Source organism: Oryx dammah, unplaced genomic scaffold (genome assembly GCF_014754425.2).
Source record: "Oryx dammah isolate SB20612 unplaced genomic scaffold, SCBI_Odam_1.1 HiC_scaffold_25, whole genome shotgun sequence".
In the NCBI taxonomy this organism is placed as follows: domain Eukaryota; kingdom Metazoa; phylum Chordata; class Mammalia; order Artiodactyla; family Bovidae; genus Oryx; species Oryx dammah.
In genome coordinates, this window is record NW_024070209.1 from 92,892,299 (window position 1) to 92,912,734 (window position 20,436).

General features: G+C 37.4%; 1 protein-coding gene and 1 non-coding gene across 4 annotated transcripts in view; both read right to left on the reverse strand.

The window, feature by feature from the left end:
• Positions 1-20,436, reverse strand: part of RC3H2 (ring finger and CCCH-type domains 2) — a 52,390-nt gene that overhangs the window by 20,108 nt on the left and 11,846 nt on the right. For all 3 annotated transcript variants that reach the window (XM_040225074.1, XM_040225075.1, XM_040225073.1), the window contains exons 4-9: positions 17,478-17,711; positions 8,679-8,854; positions 6,232-6,432; positions 5,641-5,773; positions 5,409-5,527; positions 4,056-4,168 (exon numbers count right to left, since the gene is read on the reverse strand). In XM_040225074.1, the coding sequence (XP_040081008.1) occupies positions 4,056-4,168; positions 5,409-5,527; positions 5,641-5,773; positions 6,232-6,432; positions 8,679-8,854; positions 17,478-17,711 (976 nt within the window). The remainder of the gene's footprint in view (positions 1-4,055; positions 4,169-5,408; positions 5,528-5,640; positions 5,774-6,231; positions 6,433-8,678; positions 8,855-17,477; positions 17,712-20,436) is intronic.
• Positions 5,851-5,961, reverse strand: LOC120852360. The gene has a single exon (XR_005718540.1). It is a non-coding gene; the product is annotated as a small nucleolar RNA SNORD90 (small nucleolar RNA).

The window sequence follows — 20,436 nt, forward strand, 5'->3', positions numbered from 1 at the left end:
CATCCAGGCAGCTAATGACTTAGACCTGGAATCTGGACCTTACAGATGAAAAAGTCAACTACTTTCTATTATTTTAAAGCCATCAAGGAGCCCCCACAAGCATTTGCTCCCTGTCTTACCAAGTTTAGAATCCATTATCTACCATTAATTCCTACCTTAAACTCCCTTGGCCCAATTACCTTGTTGAACTCACCTGGTAAAGCCCCAATCCAATTTGTTACTTATTCTGTGCCTGCTCAAGTAGGTGACTGTTGCTAGAGGAAAATCATGCAATCATGCTGAGTAGATTCATTTCAAAATTATGATCAATCACTTAAAATAGCCAAGCAATACATTAATATACTTCTCTACTTAACTTTCATATATCTAACATCCTCTTGCCTTTCACTCTCCATAGCCCCATCATAGCTGATGATACTGCCTCCCACTTAACAGAGAAAAGATGACACCAGAGGAGAGTTACTTATCTTTCCACCACTAATTCCACCAACCCTCCTGCTTCTGTAACTACACATTCCACGTAAAACAAGGGATGAAGAGCTATTGTTCGGAACTCAGGTCAATCTGTCCACTCGCACCCCAGGCCCAAGCCCATTTGCCTTCTCAAAGACTTTACTCTCTATAATCATCTTTTCTTCTCCAGTCCATCAACACTTCATTCAGGTGTCTGATTAAATGTCATAGCCTCCGGGATCCCTTTCCAGACAGTCTCATCTAAAATACCTCCCCTTTTCAGTCATTCTCTTTCTCCTTACTCTGTTACTTTTCTTCATAGTACCAGGTATTATGTTTCCTATTTATTCACTTTACGTTGGTCTTGTCTACTACAGTGTAAGCCCCATGAGAGTAAGGATTTTGTCTTTATATTCATCTGTCTTTAGCACAGTGCCTGGTGCACACTAGGTGTTCTATAAATATTTGCTATACGAATGTGGAGTAAGCCTTAAACTTCACATGGCCAAGAAAACTACTGATTTTCTACCCCCAAGTATTTCTTATCTCAGTAAAAGACATCACTTAGTAACGAAGGCCCCAAACCTTGGAGTCATCTTTGCTTCTCCTCTTTTCTTTATACCTCACATTCGATTCATTAGTCAACTCAGCTCTACTTCTAAAATATATCCCAAGTCTGGCTATTTGTCATCATCTCAATTACTCTAATCCTAGGACCAAGCTACTAATCTCATGCCTGAACCACTGCAACAGTCCACCATGTAGTTACCAGAGTAACATTTTTAGGACAAAATTAAAATCCCATTGTTCCATTTGAATAAAACACTAAAATGGCTTCCAAAATAAAAGGCAAACTCTTTGCCAGTGTCCACCAAGCCTGTATGATCTACTCTTGCCTAACCTGTCCAACATTATCTTTCTCCATTCTTCTCATTCTCCATCCTCCCAACACACTGGTCATCTTTCTGGTTCCTGAACTTGTTTCCATCTCAAGCCAATTTTGTTTCCACCTCAGACTTTATAGCATTTTATCAGTAGCTAAAATTATCTGTTTACATGTTTAATGTTTCTCTTTCACCACTAGAAGTACCTCAAAGAAGTACCTAGCACTTAACCATTTTAAAATATATTTGTTGAGATGGCTGACCTCAGGCTTTTGTCACTCTCCAGAATGCAGTAATCCTTGGGAAAAGGATTCTGATACCCTATACTCTAAAATATATTCATACAAATATCAAGAAAGATCTGGGGCATTTGTTTGGTTAGAGATATGTATAGTAGAGAAAGCAGGCTGGAGGAAAAAAATTAAATTAAACATTTGCATTCGAATTCTTCCTGGTACAATATGTGAGTTAAGAAAAAGGATCCATCCTCAAAAAGTCTGAGTTGGGTAGCAACACGCATTTTTTTTAACCAACGGGATAATGACATCTTCCACTTCCTCAATCCTTTGTATTATCCTGTTTCTCCTTCTTTTTATTTAAGAGCAACAGAGTGTGAAACTGGTTGGAAATATAAACTGTAGATTATCTACTCTTTCAACATAAACATACTGAGTTTACATGTCAGATACTTGTTAGGAAAATATAAAGATGAATAACCCACAAATAAATGAAGTCCAGTGAAAATACACACAGTAAGTAAGTAACGGCAACACAGTAAGCAAACTGGTAGTTATAAAGTTACCATGTATAGGGTACTACAGAAGCACAGTGAAGGTAGCAACTAACGCGCCTGGAAGTCACAGAGGTTTTTAGATGGAAGATGCTATTTGAGTACAATCAGGAATAGGAGCTCTCCAAACAGAGAAAAGGAGAGTATATGATACAGAGTGAACACACGTACAAAGGAAAGAAGAACGAAAGGAAGTGTATAGTAGTAAACTGGATGTACCTTAAAAAAGTAACATAAAAGGTGGAGTAAGGCTGGAAAGCAAGACTGGGCCCAGAACCAGCAATAATATTCTGAGAACCAATTAAGAATTTAAAACAGAAGATGGACATGATTATACACTTACTTGCAAAATAAAATCTTGGTTGAGACATAGGGAGATGCATGTAAAAAGCTACATAGCATAAAACGGACAAACTGGGTAAACATACACATGTAAAACATTAAACACTGCACCTGGCACAAAATTTGACCAATTAAATTTGGCTTATTTTTACTACTACTATTTAAGTTCAGGCAAGAAATAATAAAGTTCTAAAGTAGGACTGGAGATAAAGAATAGGAAGCCAATTTGAAGATATAAGATGGAAAATGGATTTTCAGGTGGGTACCAGTTCTGAGTATAATGGCAATGAAATCACACAATTTCTTCTCCAACTTTTTTAAGTTTAAGGGCTTCCCAAAGGAGGTCTCCTAAATGGGGAGCACTGCAAGATGAGGTAAAAAAGGTAAGCCAGGGGACTTCCCTGGCTGTCCAGTGGTTAAAACTCTGCTTCCAATGTAGTTGGCGCAGGTTTGACCCTGGTTGGAGAACTAAGATTCTACATACAGCATAGTGTGGGGCTAGCCACCTCACAAAAAAGTAGGCATAAAGTAGATGACACAGAGACTTGCAGGCCACAGAGTAGATTTTATATCTTTATCAACATGGATTCCTAAGCTTCTCATTATCTGCAATGAGCCTTAAATGCAAAGCTCCCCCTATTTTGTCGGGAATAATGGGGTTGAGGGTAGACAATCACAGCTATAAGATAACTAATTAGGAGGCAACTATGAATCAAGAAAAGGGGATGACAGGTTAGACTATAATGACAGAAACAACAAGTAAGAGTCAAGAAATATACAGGAAGCCGAACTGACAGACTTGACTAAGACAAGCAAGTCAAAGCTGACAAAGATTATTCCAATAGCATGGCATATACAGCTGACTGGACAGGGTACACTTGGGGAGAGTAGACAGACGGTGTACACAAGAGAAGACATCAATATATGAGGAGAAAATTAGCTCAAACTGGATTTAAAGTATCTAAAAACAAAAGAGAGATGTCCATTAACAGTTGATATGCAGGTGAGATATTCAGTAGAAAGGCTGGAATCAATTTTTGGTGAGATCTCAACGATGAATGTTTTGGTTAAAAAACAAAACAACAAAAGCTTGAACAACATTTATTACAGTTTATCTCCATTTACTTTTATGTCTGGGCTAAGTGGACATAGAAAAAGGGATTACCTATAGGACAAGAAAGAGGGAAAAGAATGTTAAAAAGACCAACCAAAAGCCCATAAAAAGAAAATGTATCTGCTTTACCATTTTACCTGAGACTCAGCTGTTACCCTCAACAGAACCTGAGTAAATAAGACTCTAAGCATAAGAATATTTTCATTCTGCACAGGTGCTTAGCAGAAACATGGATTCTAGCTCTACAACAGTCTAAAATTAGATTCCTGAATAAGGTTCTAAATCACGTTTTAACTATGCTGCCAGAAGCAACAAGGTATGGTTTCAAAAGTAAAGGTTATGTTTCAACCTAAAGAATTCCATGACGTGGACTTAACTGCATCTTTGAAACTCAACACAAACTTTGATCTGTATGACTCTTTCATGATGACCAAAAATTAAATCCAAATAAAATAGAGTTCTCTTAACTTACTTTTCAAGCTCTTCCTGAGAATGGGCAAAAGTACAATTTGTTCCTCGTGGACACCCTCCTTGCTGTCGCAAATCTCGACACATGCTGGTCTTGTATTTGCTGTTTGGCTGAGGCTACAAAGAGAAAATCAATATGCGGATAAATGAAGACGTCAGCTCTCCCTGGCTCCTCGGGACGCCAGAATTCTATGAGGACACCTTTGATTCCTTTCGATTAGACAATTCTCATGCTGACGCAACTACCACTGCCCTGTTTCCTGTTATGAGTTACATGGCATAATCACAGGCTGACATTTTAGATGTTCCTTCTGAGGATCATCAGGAACTAGTTCAAATGCTGCATTACTTATCTGTCAACAAAATGGCCACAAAAATAAAAGATTTTTTCATCAAAATTCATTGATGTCTCAAAATTATATCAAATCAAGCAAACAATGTCAAAAAGCATTAAAAAAGCTGTAAGCTTTGTCTACTTAAACGTTCTCAGGAAAAGGAAGAATACAACTTACTCTAGAAGTTAAAATTTATGAAACACTAATTTTACTTGTCAACTTCAGAGTACAACTTTCTTCCAAGGGTTGGTGCTAAGTTCATACAAATAATGAGGCAAAATATTAAAATATCATGACTGCTATAATTTGCATCAAACTCTAAGACATCATTGTTATTTCTGTGACCTTAAGATGAAATATTCATCTTTTAGCTAATATTTGAACATTATAATGTCTTCTAATAGAATAAGGACAGAAGAGTGGAAAGATCACTTTGGAGTAGACTTGATCCCAGTTCTGTCACTTACTGCCACCATGATCTTAGATATGTTATTTAACCTCTTTCAACTTCAACTTGGGGACAGCAACTGCCTTGCAGGTGGCTGTGGGGATTAGAAATAATCTATGTAAAATATTGAGACTAGCTCATAATAACTTAATAAATGGATGTTATTATCACAATAAAGGGTTTTACCTTAAATAACTCCTTCAAAAGTACATTGAAAATACATTATTTCCACACATTTACAAATATGAACTCACTGGAATGGCAACAAATGAGAAAAAAGTGACAATTTCCCCAAATTAAGAAAAAATCAGGCAAAATATTTGGATGGAATCACATCTATAGCCAGTCAAAAAAACTTGACATGAACTCATATTCAAGACACTCCCCAAACTATTGCTGTACTATGAATTATTTATGGGGTACACTAAAACAAGTTTCTCTCAAAAGAACAGAGAATAAAAACTTATGTGACACGGCTATCACATAAGGAGTCCATTAACCAAACAGCCTGTTAAGATGTTCAGCATGCTCCATTAGAAATAAGAGCAGTCAGAAGAGAAATAACTTTACTTACCTGAGGAGTCTCATGGCCTTTTCTACTATAGTTTTGTATGAAGTCTACTAGGCCATGAACCACTGTTTTAACAGCTACCATTGCATTTTCTAGCTGCTCCCAAGTTGGTGAAACAGCATCTAAAATAGTCCGCCAAGAGGATGAGATGAGGAAAAAAAATTCGTTAGCAGTAAATCTCTTGTGTATAGGAAATCATTTTTTAAAAAGCATAAGCAATTATATTCTCACATACCTGGATTAGGGTCTATGTTTGCAAGAAGCTCTAAGTGAGGCCTCAATCTATTTAAGTTAGCTGGGTCACCTGTTCGTTGCAAAACAATTGTCAATTCCTGAACACTCTTTGCAAAGGATTCTGGAGACTGCAGCTAACACAAAAAGAAAACGAAAAGGTTTTTACAACACATCTATATTCAAATGCTTTTATTCAGTCAACACACTGAATAGGTTTTCAAGTGTCTTCAGATTCCATAGTAGGAGTATCAATGATGAATTAAATTTTCACCTCAGAATCTGCCCTATGAAATTCATCATTAGACACTTAGAAAACTTATTTATTAGCTATCTGGTGTCAGAATATAGATAAATGACAGACTTGGTAAGCTAGGCTGTTTTTATGTCAATACCTGTATTTGCTTCCCTATAGCCTCCCTTAGTTCATTTTGAAAGTTAGAAAATAATAAAAAAGAAAGAAATTCTATCTATAAGATATTTATATGTAAAAACAGGAATCTCCCAAATGGTTTTCTCTTTAGTTCCCTCAGAAGATTCAAATATTCATCAAGATTAACAACGATATAAAATTAGCATCTCTAATTTCACAAACCTTATCAATGATCGATTGCATGTGTGATTTATGCGCCAAGTCACCATACAGAAGTGAGGACCATTGCTCAGGTGAAATACGGAGTCCTGCTTCCATAGCAATATGAACAATTTGGGCATCATGTTCTCTGCGTAAAGCCTCATAACTGCGGAATTCCTCCTTTAGCTGCATCAGGGAAGAGTCTTCATCCCGTTTGGTAACCTAAAAATAGAAAGGAGGGAAAAAAAAACCCATCAGATTTGCTTTGCTCTCACCACTCCCCCAACCAACCTTTTCTTTATTTTAGAACGGGGAGGTACCTATAGCCTATCAGATACGACATGAAGAAGGTACAAAAAAATACTCTACTTACTAAAAATCCTTAGAAGACACTATCTAGGACTTTCACAGTCGGAGAGAAGTCAGGGCCTGTCTTCAAAGCTCAAAGGACAGACTGACTCTTCTGTGAGGGGCTAATGTTAACTGGTGATATTAAATTGAGGCCAATCCTCATTTACCTCCCCCAAAATACTAGGGTCCTTAAGAACTACACTAAATCTACTCTGCCTGTACTCTAGAAATGGAATAACAAAACCCAAATAACAGCACATCTGTTTACAATATGGCTTACTGTGTATTTTAAGCCCACTGATGAGACCTACTGCTTAGAAAAAAAATTCTTTTCCAAATATTACTGCTCATTGACAATGCACCTGGTAACTCAAGAGCTCTGATGGAAATGGACAAGAGTAATGTTTTCGTGCCTGATAACACAACTTCCACTCTGCAGCCCATGGATCAAGGAGTAATTCTGACTTTCATGCCTTATTATTTAGGAGATACATTTCATAAGGCTATCGCGGCCATAGATAGTAATTCCTTTGATGGTTCAGGGCAAAGCAGACTGAAAACCTGTTAAAGGATTCACCATTCTAGATGCCACTAAGAACATTCGTGATTCATGGGAATAGGTTAAAATATCAACATTAACAGGAACTTAGAAGATTTCAGCTCTCATGGATGACTCTGAAGGATTCATGACTTTAGTTGAGGAAGTAACTGCAGACATCGTAGAAAAAGCAAAAGAACAAGAATTGAAGTGGATCCTAAATATGTGACTGAATTATTGCAATCTCATGATAAAACTTTAATGGAGTTGCTTAAGATAAGCAAAGAAAGTGGTTTCTTGAGATAGAATCTATTCCTGGTGAAGATGCTGTGAAGACTGTTGAGATGATAATAAAGGATTTAGAATAATACATAAACTTAGTTGATAAAGCAGCAGCGAGGTTTGAGAATTCACTTCAATTCTGAAAGAAGTTCTGCTGTGGGTAAGCTGCATGCCACAGAGAAATTATCTGTGAAAGGAAGATTCAATTCACAGGGCAAGCTGCGCTGCTGTTTTAAGAAATTGCAACAGGCACTCCAACCTCCAGCAAGTACCACCCTGGTCAGTCAGTCATCAATAATGATGTAGGGAAGAATAATCTAAAACATAGAAAAAAGAAACCTAAAAGACCAGAGGGTGGGAACACTCATCCAACCACCAGGGTACAGGGTGCCTCTTGGGTAGTATGAAGATCTATCCACCTGAACTGTAAAGATGTATGTATTATAAGTGGCTTGCAGAGCCTGGCAAGCTCATATTTTTATCATCAATTAATCTGTTACCTCATACTAAGCAGTGCACACACACACAACAAAAACCTCTTTCTGCTTATATCTTTGTCACTCTTGAGCTATAAAATCAGCAAAATAGCTTAAACAAGCCTTGGTTTCAAATCCAGAAGTTTTACTTTTATAGAAGCCAATGGGCCTTTCTATTCCAAGTCCTTGGTCCCTTTACTCAAGACCTCACCAGTAACCTATATTCCTGTGTCATGCAGAAACTTTAAGGATTGAGCCTTCTTCCCATGTCTCTCAGTACCTGTCATCACCCATAAGCCTATATGACAAGGAAACTACATTCTGAAATAGCTTAGGGTTCATCCCTACCCTCTTTGACAAAAACCTTATTTAAATGCACAGTGGGCAACTCTCAACTTTTACTCTCCTGTTGTCCCCAGGACAACATATGGGCTACCCTCAGTTTAAAGGCTTTAATCTAATCACAACAGAGAAAGAGATAAAAATAATAATGGGGAAGTTAAAACATTTGCCTTCTTTTATTAAGTTTTCAGTATGGTTCCTCTCTTTTAAGGTGATAAATACAAATTAATTAGGCTTCTTCAGTTCATTTTTACTATTCCAAGAGTAAGTTTACCAAACTTGTTTCCTCATAGTGTTGCTGATACCTTCACATTATGTGTTCTTACACCCACGCATAGCAATATTATACATCTACAGTATTAACAGATGCAATAAATACAGAAGGAAAAGTCTCCTTTATCTCTTTTATTTCTGGGGCCTCTAGACCAGGTAACACCCATTCCAGGCATGCAATGTTTAGACGGTTGCTTGCTACTTACCTTAAAACAAGAAGCTCGATACAGTAGTTGCACAACATGACCAATACTTGTTTTCGATGCCTGAGGAAATCTTGGTTCTAGTCTTTGCACAACAAAAAGTACCAGAACTTTCCTTGAGAGAGCAGAACCATCTTCTAATGCCAGTAACACCAACTTCAAAGCCTCTTCTTGCATAGCTATAAGTAAAGAACATGAGTTCATGATAAATGAGGAGCCCTGCAGATCATGCCTGTCACAGTCTTCTTTGGATATTAGCTTATGGTGGTTCATTATCTCCAGTACGCAAATACTTAGCACAAAAAGAGAACATCACACATACACAAATATAGTTTACTTAGAAAGTAATCAAGCAAAAGACGTGTCCTACTAAACAACCAATCAAAATACAAGTAAACAGGTTTTAAACAAAATATATCCTCTATAGCTTTGTAATAGTCAAGTAGATAATCATAATATTGAAGTGAAAAAAGTTCTTATTTATAAAACTCACAGAGCTACTCTGACAAATAACATGTGAAGGACACACAGTAGTCTTAAATAGTAATTTTTTTTATAACTTTAGACTGTTGCTTTGCCTGTCAGAATTATTTTGTACATAATTTAAAAGTGGTATTAGCCACTGGATGCAATACCTAAAGGCATCAATTTGTGTTGCTTTCCAGTCAGGGAGGTAAAAGTATAATCTGAATCTAATCATAAGGGGACATCAAAAAACTCCAAATTAAGAACATTCTATAAAATAACTGCCTGTATTCTTCAAGAATAGCAACATTAGACAAAGAAAGACTGAGGAAGGGTACTATGTTAAAGAAGACTGAAAAGAGGTATGACAGTGTCTTCCCTGACAGTCTAATAGGTAAGACACTGCGTTTCCACTGCAGAGGGTATGGGTTCAATCCCTGGTCAAGGAATAAAGATCCTACATGCCACATAACGGCTGTGACAAATAAATACGACATCATCTTAGACTCAATCATAAAATGAAAAAAATTAATGCCATAAAAGATATTTCTGTAATAACCAACAAAACTGGAATATAAGTTTTAACAAATGTTAAATTTTCTGAATTTGATCAATGTATTGTTTTTAATAAAAAAAAGACTTAAGTGTAAGCAGTAAAGGGGGCATAAAATAGGCAACCTACTCTCAAATGGTTCAAAAAGGAGAGAAAGTGAACTATGTAACAAATATAGCAAAATGTTACAAATGAGTGAATATGGATAAAGAGTACAAACGAATTCTCTGCATTATTCTAGCAGCTTTTTGGTAAAAAGTATACTGGTTCTCAATGAAAACAACGGAACTGAAAGATCATCTAGAATCTAGATTAAAAATGAAAATCCTTTCTTTTTCAAAGTGAGACATCAAGGCTCAGAAAAGTTAAGTGACTTGCTAAAAATCAGTAAGCCACAAAATTATAACTAGAAACAAGGACTTTTTAAAAATTGAGGTAAAATTCATATAACATAAAATTAACCATTTTAAAGTAAACAATTCACAATGTTGTAAAACCATCAACTCTATCTAGTTCTAAGACATCTTCATCATCTGACAGGAACTCAATAACCATTAATCAGTCACTCCCCATACCTATGACCCCGGCAGCTTCCAGCAACTACTAGCCTGATGTCTGGTTCTATGGACTGACGTTTGTGTATGCAGAATATGTGACCTATTCCCTGACTTCCTTCACTTAAAATAACATTTTCAAAGTTCATCCACATTGTGGTATGTATTAGTATCTCAATCCTTTCTATGGCTAAATAATACAGTATTTATAAATATACCACATATTGGTTATCCATTCATAAGAACTGATGGGATTGCTTCCACCTTTTGATTATTGTAAGACTGCTATAAATATTCACGCACAAATACTAATTTGACTACTTGTTTTCAGTTCCTTTGGGTATACACCTAGGAGTGGAAATGCCGGATCATAAGGTAATTCTACATTTAAATTTCTGAGGAACCACCAAATTGTTTTTCCACAGGGGCTGCCTCATTTTACATTCCCAAGTTCCTAACATCCTCGATTAACACTTTTATTTTCCACTTTTTAAATTACGGACAAGCTAGTGGATATGAAATGGTATCTCAATGTTGATTCTGATTTGCATTTCTTTAATGACTGATGACACTAAGCATCTTTTCGTGTACTTTTTCGCCATCTATGTATCTTCTATGTAGAAATATTTATTTAAGCCCTTGGCCCATTTTTTAATTGTGCTATTTATTATCTTTTTGTTGTTGAGTTTCAGAACACAGGATATTTGATAACTAGTCTAGTGCTTCTTAGGTTTCCATGGTGGCTCACTGTTAATCTGCCTGCAATGCAGGGGATGCGGGTCCCTGGGTCAGGAAGATTTGGAGAAGGAAATGGCAACCCACTCCATTATTCTTCCCGGAGAATCCCATGGACAGAGAAGGCTAGTTAGCTACACTCCATGGGGTCACAAGAATCAGACACGATCTAGCGACTAAACCAACACACCACCTAGTGCTTCTTAGATAAGGTAAATAAACATGAGGAAATATCCACAGGTGGCATTCTCAAATGATATATAAATAGGGAAGATCCTCTGGAGAAGGAAATGGCCACCCACTCCAATACTCTTGCCTGGAAAATCCCATGGACGGAGGAGCATGGTAGGCTACAGTCCATGGGGTTGCAAAGAGTCGGACACGACTGAGCAACTTCACTTTCACTTTCTATGGATTTTCAAAATTATTTTTCAAGTTAACTTTGTATTATGTAAAATAAAACATATACAAAAGTAGAAATAACATGCATTCATAATACAGCTGCTGCCAGGAAGGGTTCATCTACTCATTACCCACTTCTCTAGTTTGTTCTAGCTAGAGTGGTTTGAAGTAAATCCAAGATAACATAGCATTTTATCCTTAAATAGTTCATTATGTATTTCTAACAGGTAAGCACTTAAAAAATTAACATAACACTATTACCATGTCTAAAAAAAGAAATATATTTCCTTGATATCATCTAATATCCAATCCATGCTGTATTTTCTCCCACTGTCTCAAAATTTCCTCTTACAGTTGATTTCTTTGAGTAAGCAGCCGAAGTCCATATGTAGCTTTTGGTCTGTATGTCTTCAGGCTTAATAAGAAAAACCTATACTAGTTTCTCACCACTCTCCCACCCTCCCATTTAGAACAAAATAACTGATTGCAGAAACAATCATTTTTCTAAACAATACCCCACATTCTCAATTTTGCTAATTTTGCACTTTTTCTATGGTATGCCTTTATCCTCCTTATTTCATGTAAACTGAGACTTGATTAGATTTGGAATAAGATTTTAGCTTTTGGGGGTTTTGGGGGGGCAAGCATACTTCTTATTCTGTGTATCACAGAGGTATATAAGACCTAGATGTCTCACTTTTAGTAATATCAAGATTCATCAGTGGGTTCAGGCCTTTTGCATTTACTAACTTTTCATCTACTGGTTTTAACAGCCAATAGTAATTCTTACCTAGACCTATTAATTCACCTGATGTGATTTTTCTAACTTTAACATTCTTTTTTCCAAATTTATTAGCTAGAACTCTGCTAAAGGAGAAACTTATCCTCAAAATTCTGAGAAACTATCCTTGAAAGTAACTTAAAAAGGCAGGATATAAGCATGCTTGATTTTTTTCTATTCCTTTTCCAATTTTTAGCATAATGTGCTGGTGTTGTAGCAACTGCCAAAAATAACCAATTAATCTTTTCTGTACTAACATTATCAGATCACAGACTTTTACACATTTTATGTTTTTTATTCACTTCAGTCATTATTCATTTAAAGTTTTCAACTGTCCCACTTTTATCCAGTGGGAGCCTTTTCAAATTCTGTGCCCTTCTGACAAGATTCTGATGGTCTTCAACAGCTTTTTTACTTTCTAGCACAAGACTTCCCAGGCTCATCTTGTACTTTTTCTACCATAGAACTGGCACAAGACATTTATTCAAAGAGCCCTACTTCCTTTTAGTATAAAATGCTATCTGGGTGCTATGGCTATTCATTCCTTTCAAGGCTTTACAGTGTACAGTTAGGAAATACTTATTTTCTAGAAAAAGAGAAATAAATGAGTCTGTACTTATTTGCCAATTAAAATTTAAGGATGCAGGCGTTTTAAATAAACTCTTTGATTTCATACTTATATCTCTTTTTAAATGTCAAAAATCTTTGTTTCCGACAGTATTAACAGAACTACTTGCTGCATCCTAATTCGTTTCAAAATAACAATATCAGTATGACTAGTGAATACAATCTAGGAGTATATATCATACCAGGAATATAAAAATCAGAACACTGTGTTCTAGAATCACCTGAATTAATTCATTCTTGATGAATATGCTGCCAAAATAACATTTAGCTTTTTGTTTTTAGGCATTTTTTTGTTCTATTCAAAATTTTATTTAAATTCCTAAAACTCATATATTTACTAAAAATCGTTTTAAAATTACATAAAACCTTTACACAGGTGCAAAGTACAAATCAAGATACACTGAGAGAGGTCTAGCTTCTGGTCCTGTCTGGATTCCCTCTGTTCTTCCTGACTACATGTTTATTATGTTGTAACTTTTCCTACCAATGTTCTTTAGAAAAATATAAACAAATAATTTGAAAATGGTTGTCTCTTCTTTTCCGACAGAAAAGTTTGCTTTCCTACAATAAGCACATTATTCTGTACCTTGCTTATTTTCTAACATAATGTATATTATGTTATCATAGGCAGCAGACTATACACATTTTCCTCATTCCTTTCAACAGTTGCAGGGCAATCCACTGGAAGGATATATAGCAGTTTACTAAGCCAGTCTCCTATTCAGACTTTCAAGTTCATTCTAGATGTCTGCTATTATAAATAGTGCTTTATAAACTTTATACATTCTATATTTTTCACCATATTTATGGGACAGATTGCTAGAAAAAGGACTGCTGGGCCAAAGAGTAGATGCGCAGATGATTTTGTAACGTACTGACAAATTCCTCTCTCTATAGTTTGCCCCACTTTGCATTCCCACTATTACTGGATGAAAGTACCTGCTTTCCCACAGGCTTGACAACAAAGTTGTCAGACTTTTGAATCTGGCCAATCTGACAGGTGAGAAATGGTATTTCAGTGTAATTTTATTGTATATTTCTCTTAATATGAGAAAGACTGAGTATCTTTTTATATGTTTGAGGGCCATTTACATTACTTTTTCCCTTGAATTGTCTGTTTGCATTTTTTGTCAATTTTTTAATTGGGTGGTTGGTATTTTTCTTGTGAGTTTTTACAAGTACCTAATTATATATTGGGCTTTTCTGGTGGCTCAGACGGTAAAGAATTCGCCTGCAATACAGGAGACCTGGGATCAATCCCTGGATTAGGAAGATCCCCTGTAGGAGGACATGGCAACCCACTACAATATTCTTGCCTGGAGAATAATCCTCATGGACAGAGGAACGTGACAGGTTCAGTCCATGGGGTTGCAGAGTCAGACATGACTGAGCAGCTAAGTACAACACAATTATATATTAGTTATATAAGCCCCTTGTATGTGATATTATATAAATATTTCCCTAAGTTTCTCATTTTTTTTTTTTTTTACTTTTCTTCAGTTCGGTTCAGTCGCTCAGTCGTCTCCGACTCATTGCGAGCCCATGAATCACAGCACGCCAGACCTCCCTGTCCATCACCAACTCCCAGAGTTCACTCAAACTCATGTCCATCGAGTCAGTGATGCCATCCAGCCATTTCATCCTCTGTTGTTCCCTTCTCCTCCTGCCCGCAATCCCTCCCAGCATCAGAGTCTTTTCCAATAAGTCAACTATTCACATGAGACGGCCAAAGTATTGGAGTTTCAGCTTCAGCATCAGTCCTTCCAATGAACACCCAGGGCTGATCTCCTTTAGGATGGACTGGTTGGATCTCCTTGCAGTCCAAGGGACTCTCAAGAGTCTTCTCCAACACCACAGTTCAAAAGCATCAATTCTTCAGCACTCAGCCTTCTTCACAGTCCAACTCTCACATCCATACATGACCATTGGAAAAACCATAGCCTTGACTAGACGGACCTTTGCTGGCAAAGTAATATCTCTGCTTTTGAATATGCTGTCTAGATTGGTCATAACTTTCCTTCCAAGGAGTAAGCGTCTTTTAATTTCATGGCTGCAGTCACCATCTGCAGTAATTTTGGAGCCCCCCAAAATAAAGTCTGACACTGTTTCCACTGTTTCCCCATCTATTTCCCATGGAGTGATGGGACCGGATGCCATGATCTTCATTTTCTGAATGTTGAGCTTTAAGCAAACTTTGTCACTCTCCTCTTTCACTTTCGTCAAGAGGCTTTTTAGCTCCTCTTCACTTTCTGCCATAAGGGTGGTGTCATCTGCATATGTGAGGTTATTGATATTTCTCCTGGCAATCTTGATTCCAGCTTGTGAGCTTCCTCCAGCCCAGCGTTTCTCATGATGTACTCTACACATAAGTTAAATAAGCAGGGTGACAATATACAGCCTTGACGTACTCCTTTTCCTATTTGGAACCAGTCTGTTGTTCCACGTCCAGTTCTAACTGTTGCTTCCTGACCTGCATACAGATTTCTCAAGAGGCAGGTCAGGTGGTCTGGTATTCCCATCTCTCTCAGAATTGTCCACAGTTTCTTGTGATCCACACAGTCAAAGGCTTTGGCATTGTCAATAAAGCAGAAATAGATGTTTTTCTGGAACTCTCTTGCTTTTTCCATGATCCAGCGGATGTTGGCAATTTGATCTCTGGTTCCTCTGCCTTTTCTAAAACCAGCTTGAACATCTGGAAGTTCACGGTTCATGTATTGCTGAAGCCTGGCTTCGAGGATTTTGAGCACTACGTTACTGGCATGTGAGATGAGTGCAATTGTGCGGTAGTTAGAGCATTCTTTGACACTGCATTTCTTTGGGATTGGAATGAAAACTGACCTTTTCCAGTCCTGTGACCACTGCTGAGTTTTCCAAATTTGCTGGCACAGAGTGTAGCACTTTCACAGCATCATCTTTCATCTTACTTTTCTTATGAGGCTTTAATTTTTAAAAATTATATAGTCAAATAGCAATCTTTTCTGTAATTGCTTCTGGTTTCGGAGCCAAAGAAAAGAGTATTTCCTACTTCTGGGTTATAAAGATTTCACTCTTCTGTTCACATTTATTGTTGTTGAGTCACTCAGTTACACCTGACTCTTTTTAACCCCACAGACTGCAGCATACCAGGCTTCCCTGTCCTTCACTATCTCCCAGAGTTTGTTCAAACTCATGTCCACTGAGTTGGTGATGCCATCCAACCATCTCATCCTCTATCATCCCATTCTCCTCCTGCCGTCAATCTTTCCCAGTTCAGGTCTTTTCCACTGAGTTGGCTTTTCTCATCAGGTGGCCAAAGTACTGAAGTTTCAGTTTCAGCATCAGTCCTTCCAATTCAGGGTTGATCTCCTTTAGTATTAACTAGTTTGATCTCCCTGCTGTCAAAGGGACTCTCAATTGAGTCTTTCTCAGCACCATGGTTCAAAGGCATCAATTCTTGTGCACAGCCATGGTCCAACTCTCAGAGTCATCCATACATGACTACTGGAAAAATCAGAGCTTTGACTATATGGACCTTTGACGGCTAAGTGATGTCTCTGCTTTTCAATACACTGTCTAGGTTTGTCAAAGCTTTTCTTACAAGGAACAAGCATCTTTTAATTTCATGGCTGCAGTCACCATCCACAGTGATTTTGGACCCCAAGAAAATAAAGTCTGTCACTGTTTCCATTTTTTTCCCCATCTATCTATCATGAAATGATGTAGCTGGATGCCAAGATCTTAGTTTTGTGAATGTTGAGTTTTACGTTTTTATTAAATATAATTTATTTTTTAATCATAAGTATTTCTAACCTATTTAAAATTTAAAATTTAAGAAATACATTCATGCAAAAAGAAAAAAAAAACAAATACATCCAACTTTATCTTTTTCCACATGTCTATCCAGTAGTCCCAATGCCACTTAAAAAGTTTCCTTAACACAAATAAATTCTTCCTAGCCTATATAGTTCTAAATCAGAAAGGTAAAACAAAAAGATATCACAGAAAAGTATTTCATAACCTTGGTATAGGTAAAGATTTTTTAAAAAAAGAATGCAGTTGATGGTAACTATAAAAGAAATATACTCTGGTGATTCTCATTTTTTCCAATAATTTTTCTGTTTCCCAATTTTAAAGACAATCATGAACTTTTAATTTTCTTCATAAAAAGAAAGTTTATTTTTCCTTTACTTACTACGTGTGCAATATTAGGCCTCTAATTCAGTTTTCTAATTTGTAAAGTTGGGTCTGTGTCACTTAAAGACTGTTGAGAATTAAACAAGAAATTTATTCAAAAACACTATAGCACTGTTCATCATATATGTTATGATTAATAAAAACTAGTTGGGACTTCCCTGGTAGTCCAGTGGTTAACAATCCACTTTCCAGTGCAGGGGACATGGGTTTGATTCCTGACTAGGGACTAAGATCCCACATGATGTGGGGCAACTTAAGCCCATGCTGCACAACAAGAAAAGCCCATATGCTATAACTAGAGAAAACCTGTGTGCTGCAATGAAGACCCAGAGCAGCAAAAACAAACACGTTAAGCACCCCAAGGTAGGGTGGTTACTATAAAAATTAAAAAAAAATAAAGTTTATCTTTCATTCTGTTAAAATTTGTATGTATAAATCAGAGCAGTCTCACCTACTCCCAGAAACTGGCACCCACTAGCCCTGATAGCCAATAAGACAGTGATCTATCTTACCTGGACCTAGAAACTGGCATCCTCGAGCCCTGACAGCAGCCCATAGGTTGGCAGACAACTGCTGAGGGTTCTGGTGCTGTAATATTAGTTCCGTTACAGTCCTTTCTCCAAGTGAACGGGCTGCTCGTATGGCTCTTACACGACCTTCTTCTTCCACCAGCTGACAGTTTACAAGTGTCACTAGTTTCCTTTGCATTGGACGGCTCAGTGCACTCTGGTTCAAACTAGCTACACCTTCAAGAAAAAGGAAACTACAGTTTTTTTCAATAGAAATAAAAAGTCAATTTCATTATCTATTTAATAAAAATACCTAGTATTCAACTATTAAGCCACAATTCCTAATGAGTTCCTTAAAAGGTACTTTCCTTTTTTGACAATCAATGTTCTGTCCCTGTTTATTACTATTCTGTGGTAACTGGAGTCTAAATTTTAATTGCCTCAAATTTTATTTGGGTATCCTGTTCTCTGGGTTTTATGTGTCCCACAAAAGACAGCAATTTGGGTTTTCTTAGTCTATTCTTCATCTTTACAAAAACCATTGAAGATAAATTTGGAGATAAATAAAAGTTAAATCTAAAAGTAACAATGAACAACAGTTTTGTTTTGTCTTACTATATACAAGACATTTAGAACACAGCTCCAGGACAATATCTTAAATCCAATATCCTTTTCAACTAAAAGATACTGCTCCAGCAATTCTTCCCTCTCTCCTACATCAATTGTCCTCTTTCTACTTGATCATTTGCATCAACACACAGTAAGAACAGCATACTGTTATTTTATACATCTGAAAAATAAATCTTGGTATTCATCCCTTTACCACTACCCCTCTGCACCATGTCTTTCCTCCGTTTTGTAGCAAATCCTCTAGTGTTGCCTATATTCACGATCTCCAAATCCTTGCTCTATACAGTCAGCAAAAACAAGACCGGGAGCTGACTGTGGCTCAGATCATGAACTCCTTATTACCAAATTCAGACTTAAATTGAAGAAAGTAGGGAAAACCGCTAGACCATTCAGGTATGACTTCAATCAAATCCTTTATGATTATACAGTGGAAGTGAGAAACAGATTTAAGGGCCTAGATCTGATAGATAGAGTGCCTGATGAACTATGGAATGAGGTTTGTGACATTGTACAGGAGACAGGGATCAAGACCATCCCCATGGAAAAGAAATGCAAAAAAGCAAAATGGCTGTCTGGGGAGGCCTTACAAATAGCTGTGAAAAGAAAAGAAGCGTAAAGCAAAGAAGAAAAGGAAAGATATAAGCATCTGAATGCAGAGTTCCAAAGAATAGCAAGAAGAGATAAGAAAGCCTTCTTCAGCGATCAATGCAAAGAAATAGAGGAAAAGAACAGAAAGAGAAAGACTAGAGATCTCTTCGGAGAAGGCAATGGCAACCCACTCCAGTACTCTTGCCTGGAAAATCCCATGGACGGAGAAGCCTGGTGGGCTGCCGTCTATGGGGTCACACAGAGTCGGACACGACTGAAGTGACTTAGCAGCAGCAGTAGCACAGATCTCTTCAAGAAAATCAGAGATACTAAGGGAACATTTCATGCAAAGATGGGCTCGATAAAGGACAGAAATGGTATGGACCTACCAAAAGCAGAAGATATTAAGAAGAGGTGGCAAGAACACACAGAAGAACTGTACAGAAAAGATCTTCACAACCCAGATAATCACGATGGTGTGATCACTCATCTAGAGCCAGACATTCTGGAATGTGAAGTCAAGTGGGCCTTAGAAAGCATCACTACAAACAAAGCTAGTGGAGGTGATGGAATTCCAGTTGAGCTGTTTCAAATCCTGAAAGATGATACTGTGAAAGTGCTGCACTCAATATGCCAGCAAATTTGGAAAACTCAGCAGTGGCCACAGGACTGGAAAAGGTCAGTTTTCATTCCAATCCCAAAGAAAGGCAATGCCAAAGAATGCTCAAACTACAGCACAATTGCACTCATCTCACATGCTAGTAAAGTAATGCTCAAAATTCTTCAAGCCAGGATTCAGCAATACGTGAACTGTGAAGTTCCAGATGTTCAAGCTGGTTTTAGAAAAGGCAGAGGAACCAGAGATCAAATTGCCAACATCCGCTGGATCATGGAAAAAGCAAGAGAGTTCCAGAAAAACATCTATTTCTGCTTTATTGACAATGCCAAAGCCTTTGACTGTGTGGATCACAAGAAACTGTGGACAATTCTGAGAGAGATGGGAATACCAGACCACCTGACCTGCCTCTTGAGAAATCTGTATGCAGGTCAGGAAGCAACAGTTAGAACTGGACGTGGAACAACAGACTGGTTCCAAATAGGAAAAAGGAGTACGTCAAGGCTGTATATTGTCACCCTGCTTATTTAACTTATGTGTAGAGTACATCATGAGAAACGCTGGGCTGGAGGAAGCTCACAAGCTGGAATCAAGATTGCCAGGAGAAATATCAATAACCTCACATATGCAGATGACACCACCCTTATGGCAGAAAGTGAAGAGGAGCTAAAAAGCCTCTTGACGAAAGTGAAAGAGGAGAGTGACAAAGTTTGCTTAAAGCTCAACATTCAGAAAACGAAGGTCATGGCATCCGGTCCCATCACTCCATGGGAAATAGATGGGGAAACAGTGGAAACAGTGTCAGACTTTATTTTGGGGGGCTCCAAAATCACTGCAGATGGTGATTGCAGCCATGAAATTAAAAGACGTTTACTCCTTGGAAGAAAAGTTATGACCAACCTAGATAGCATATTCAAAAGCAGAGACATTACTTTGCCGACTAAGGTCTGTCTAGTCAAGGCTATGGTTTTTCCAATGGTCATGTATGGATGTGAGAGTTGGACTGTGAAGAAGGCTGAGTGCTGAAGAATTGATGCTTTTGAACTGTGATGTTGGAGAAGACTCTTTGAGAGTCCCTTGGACTGCAAGGAGATCCAACCAGTCCATTTTGAAGGAGATCAGCCCTGG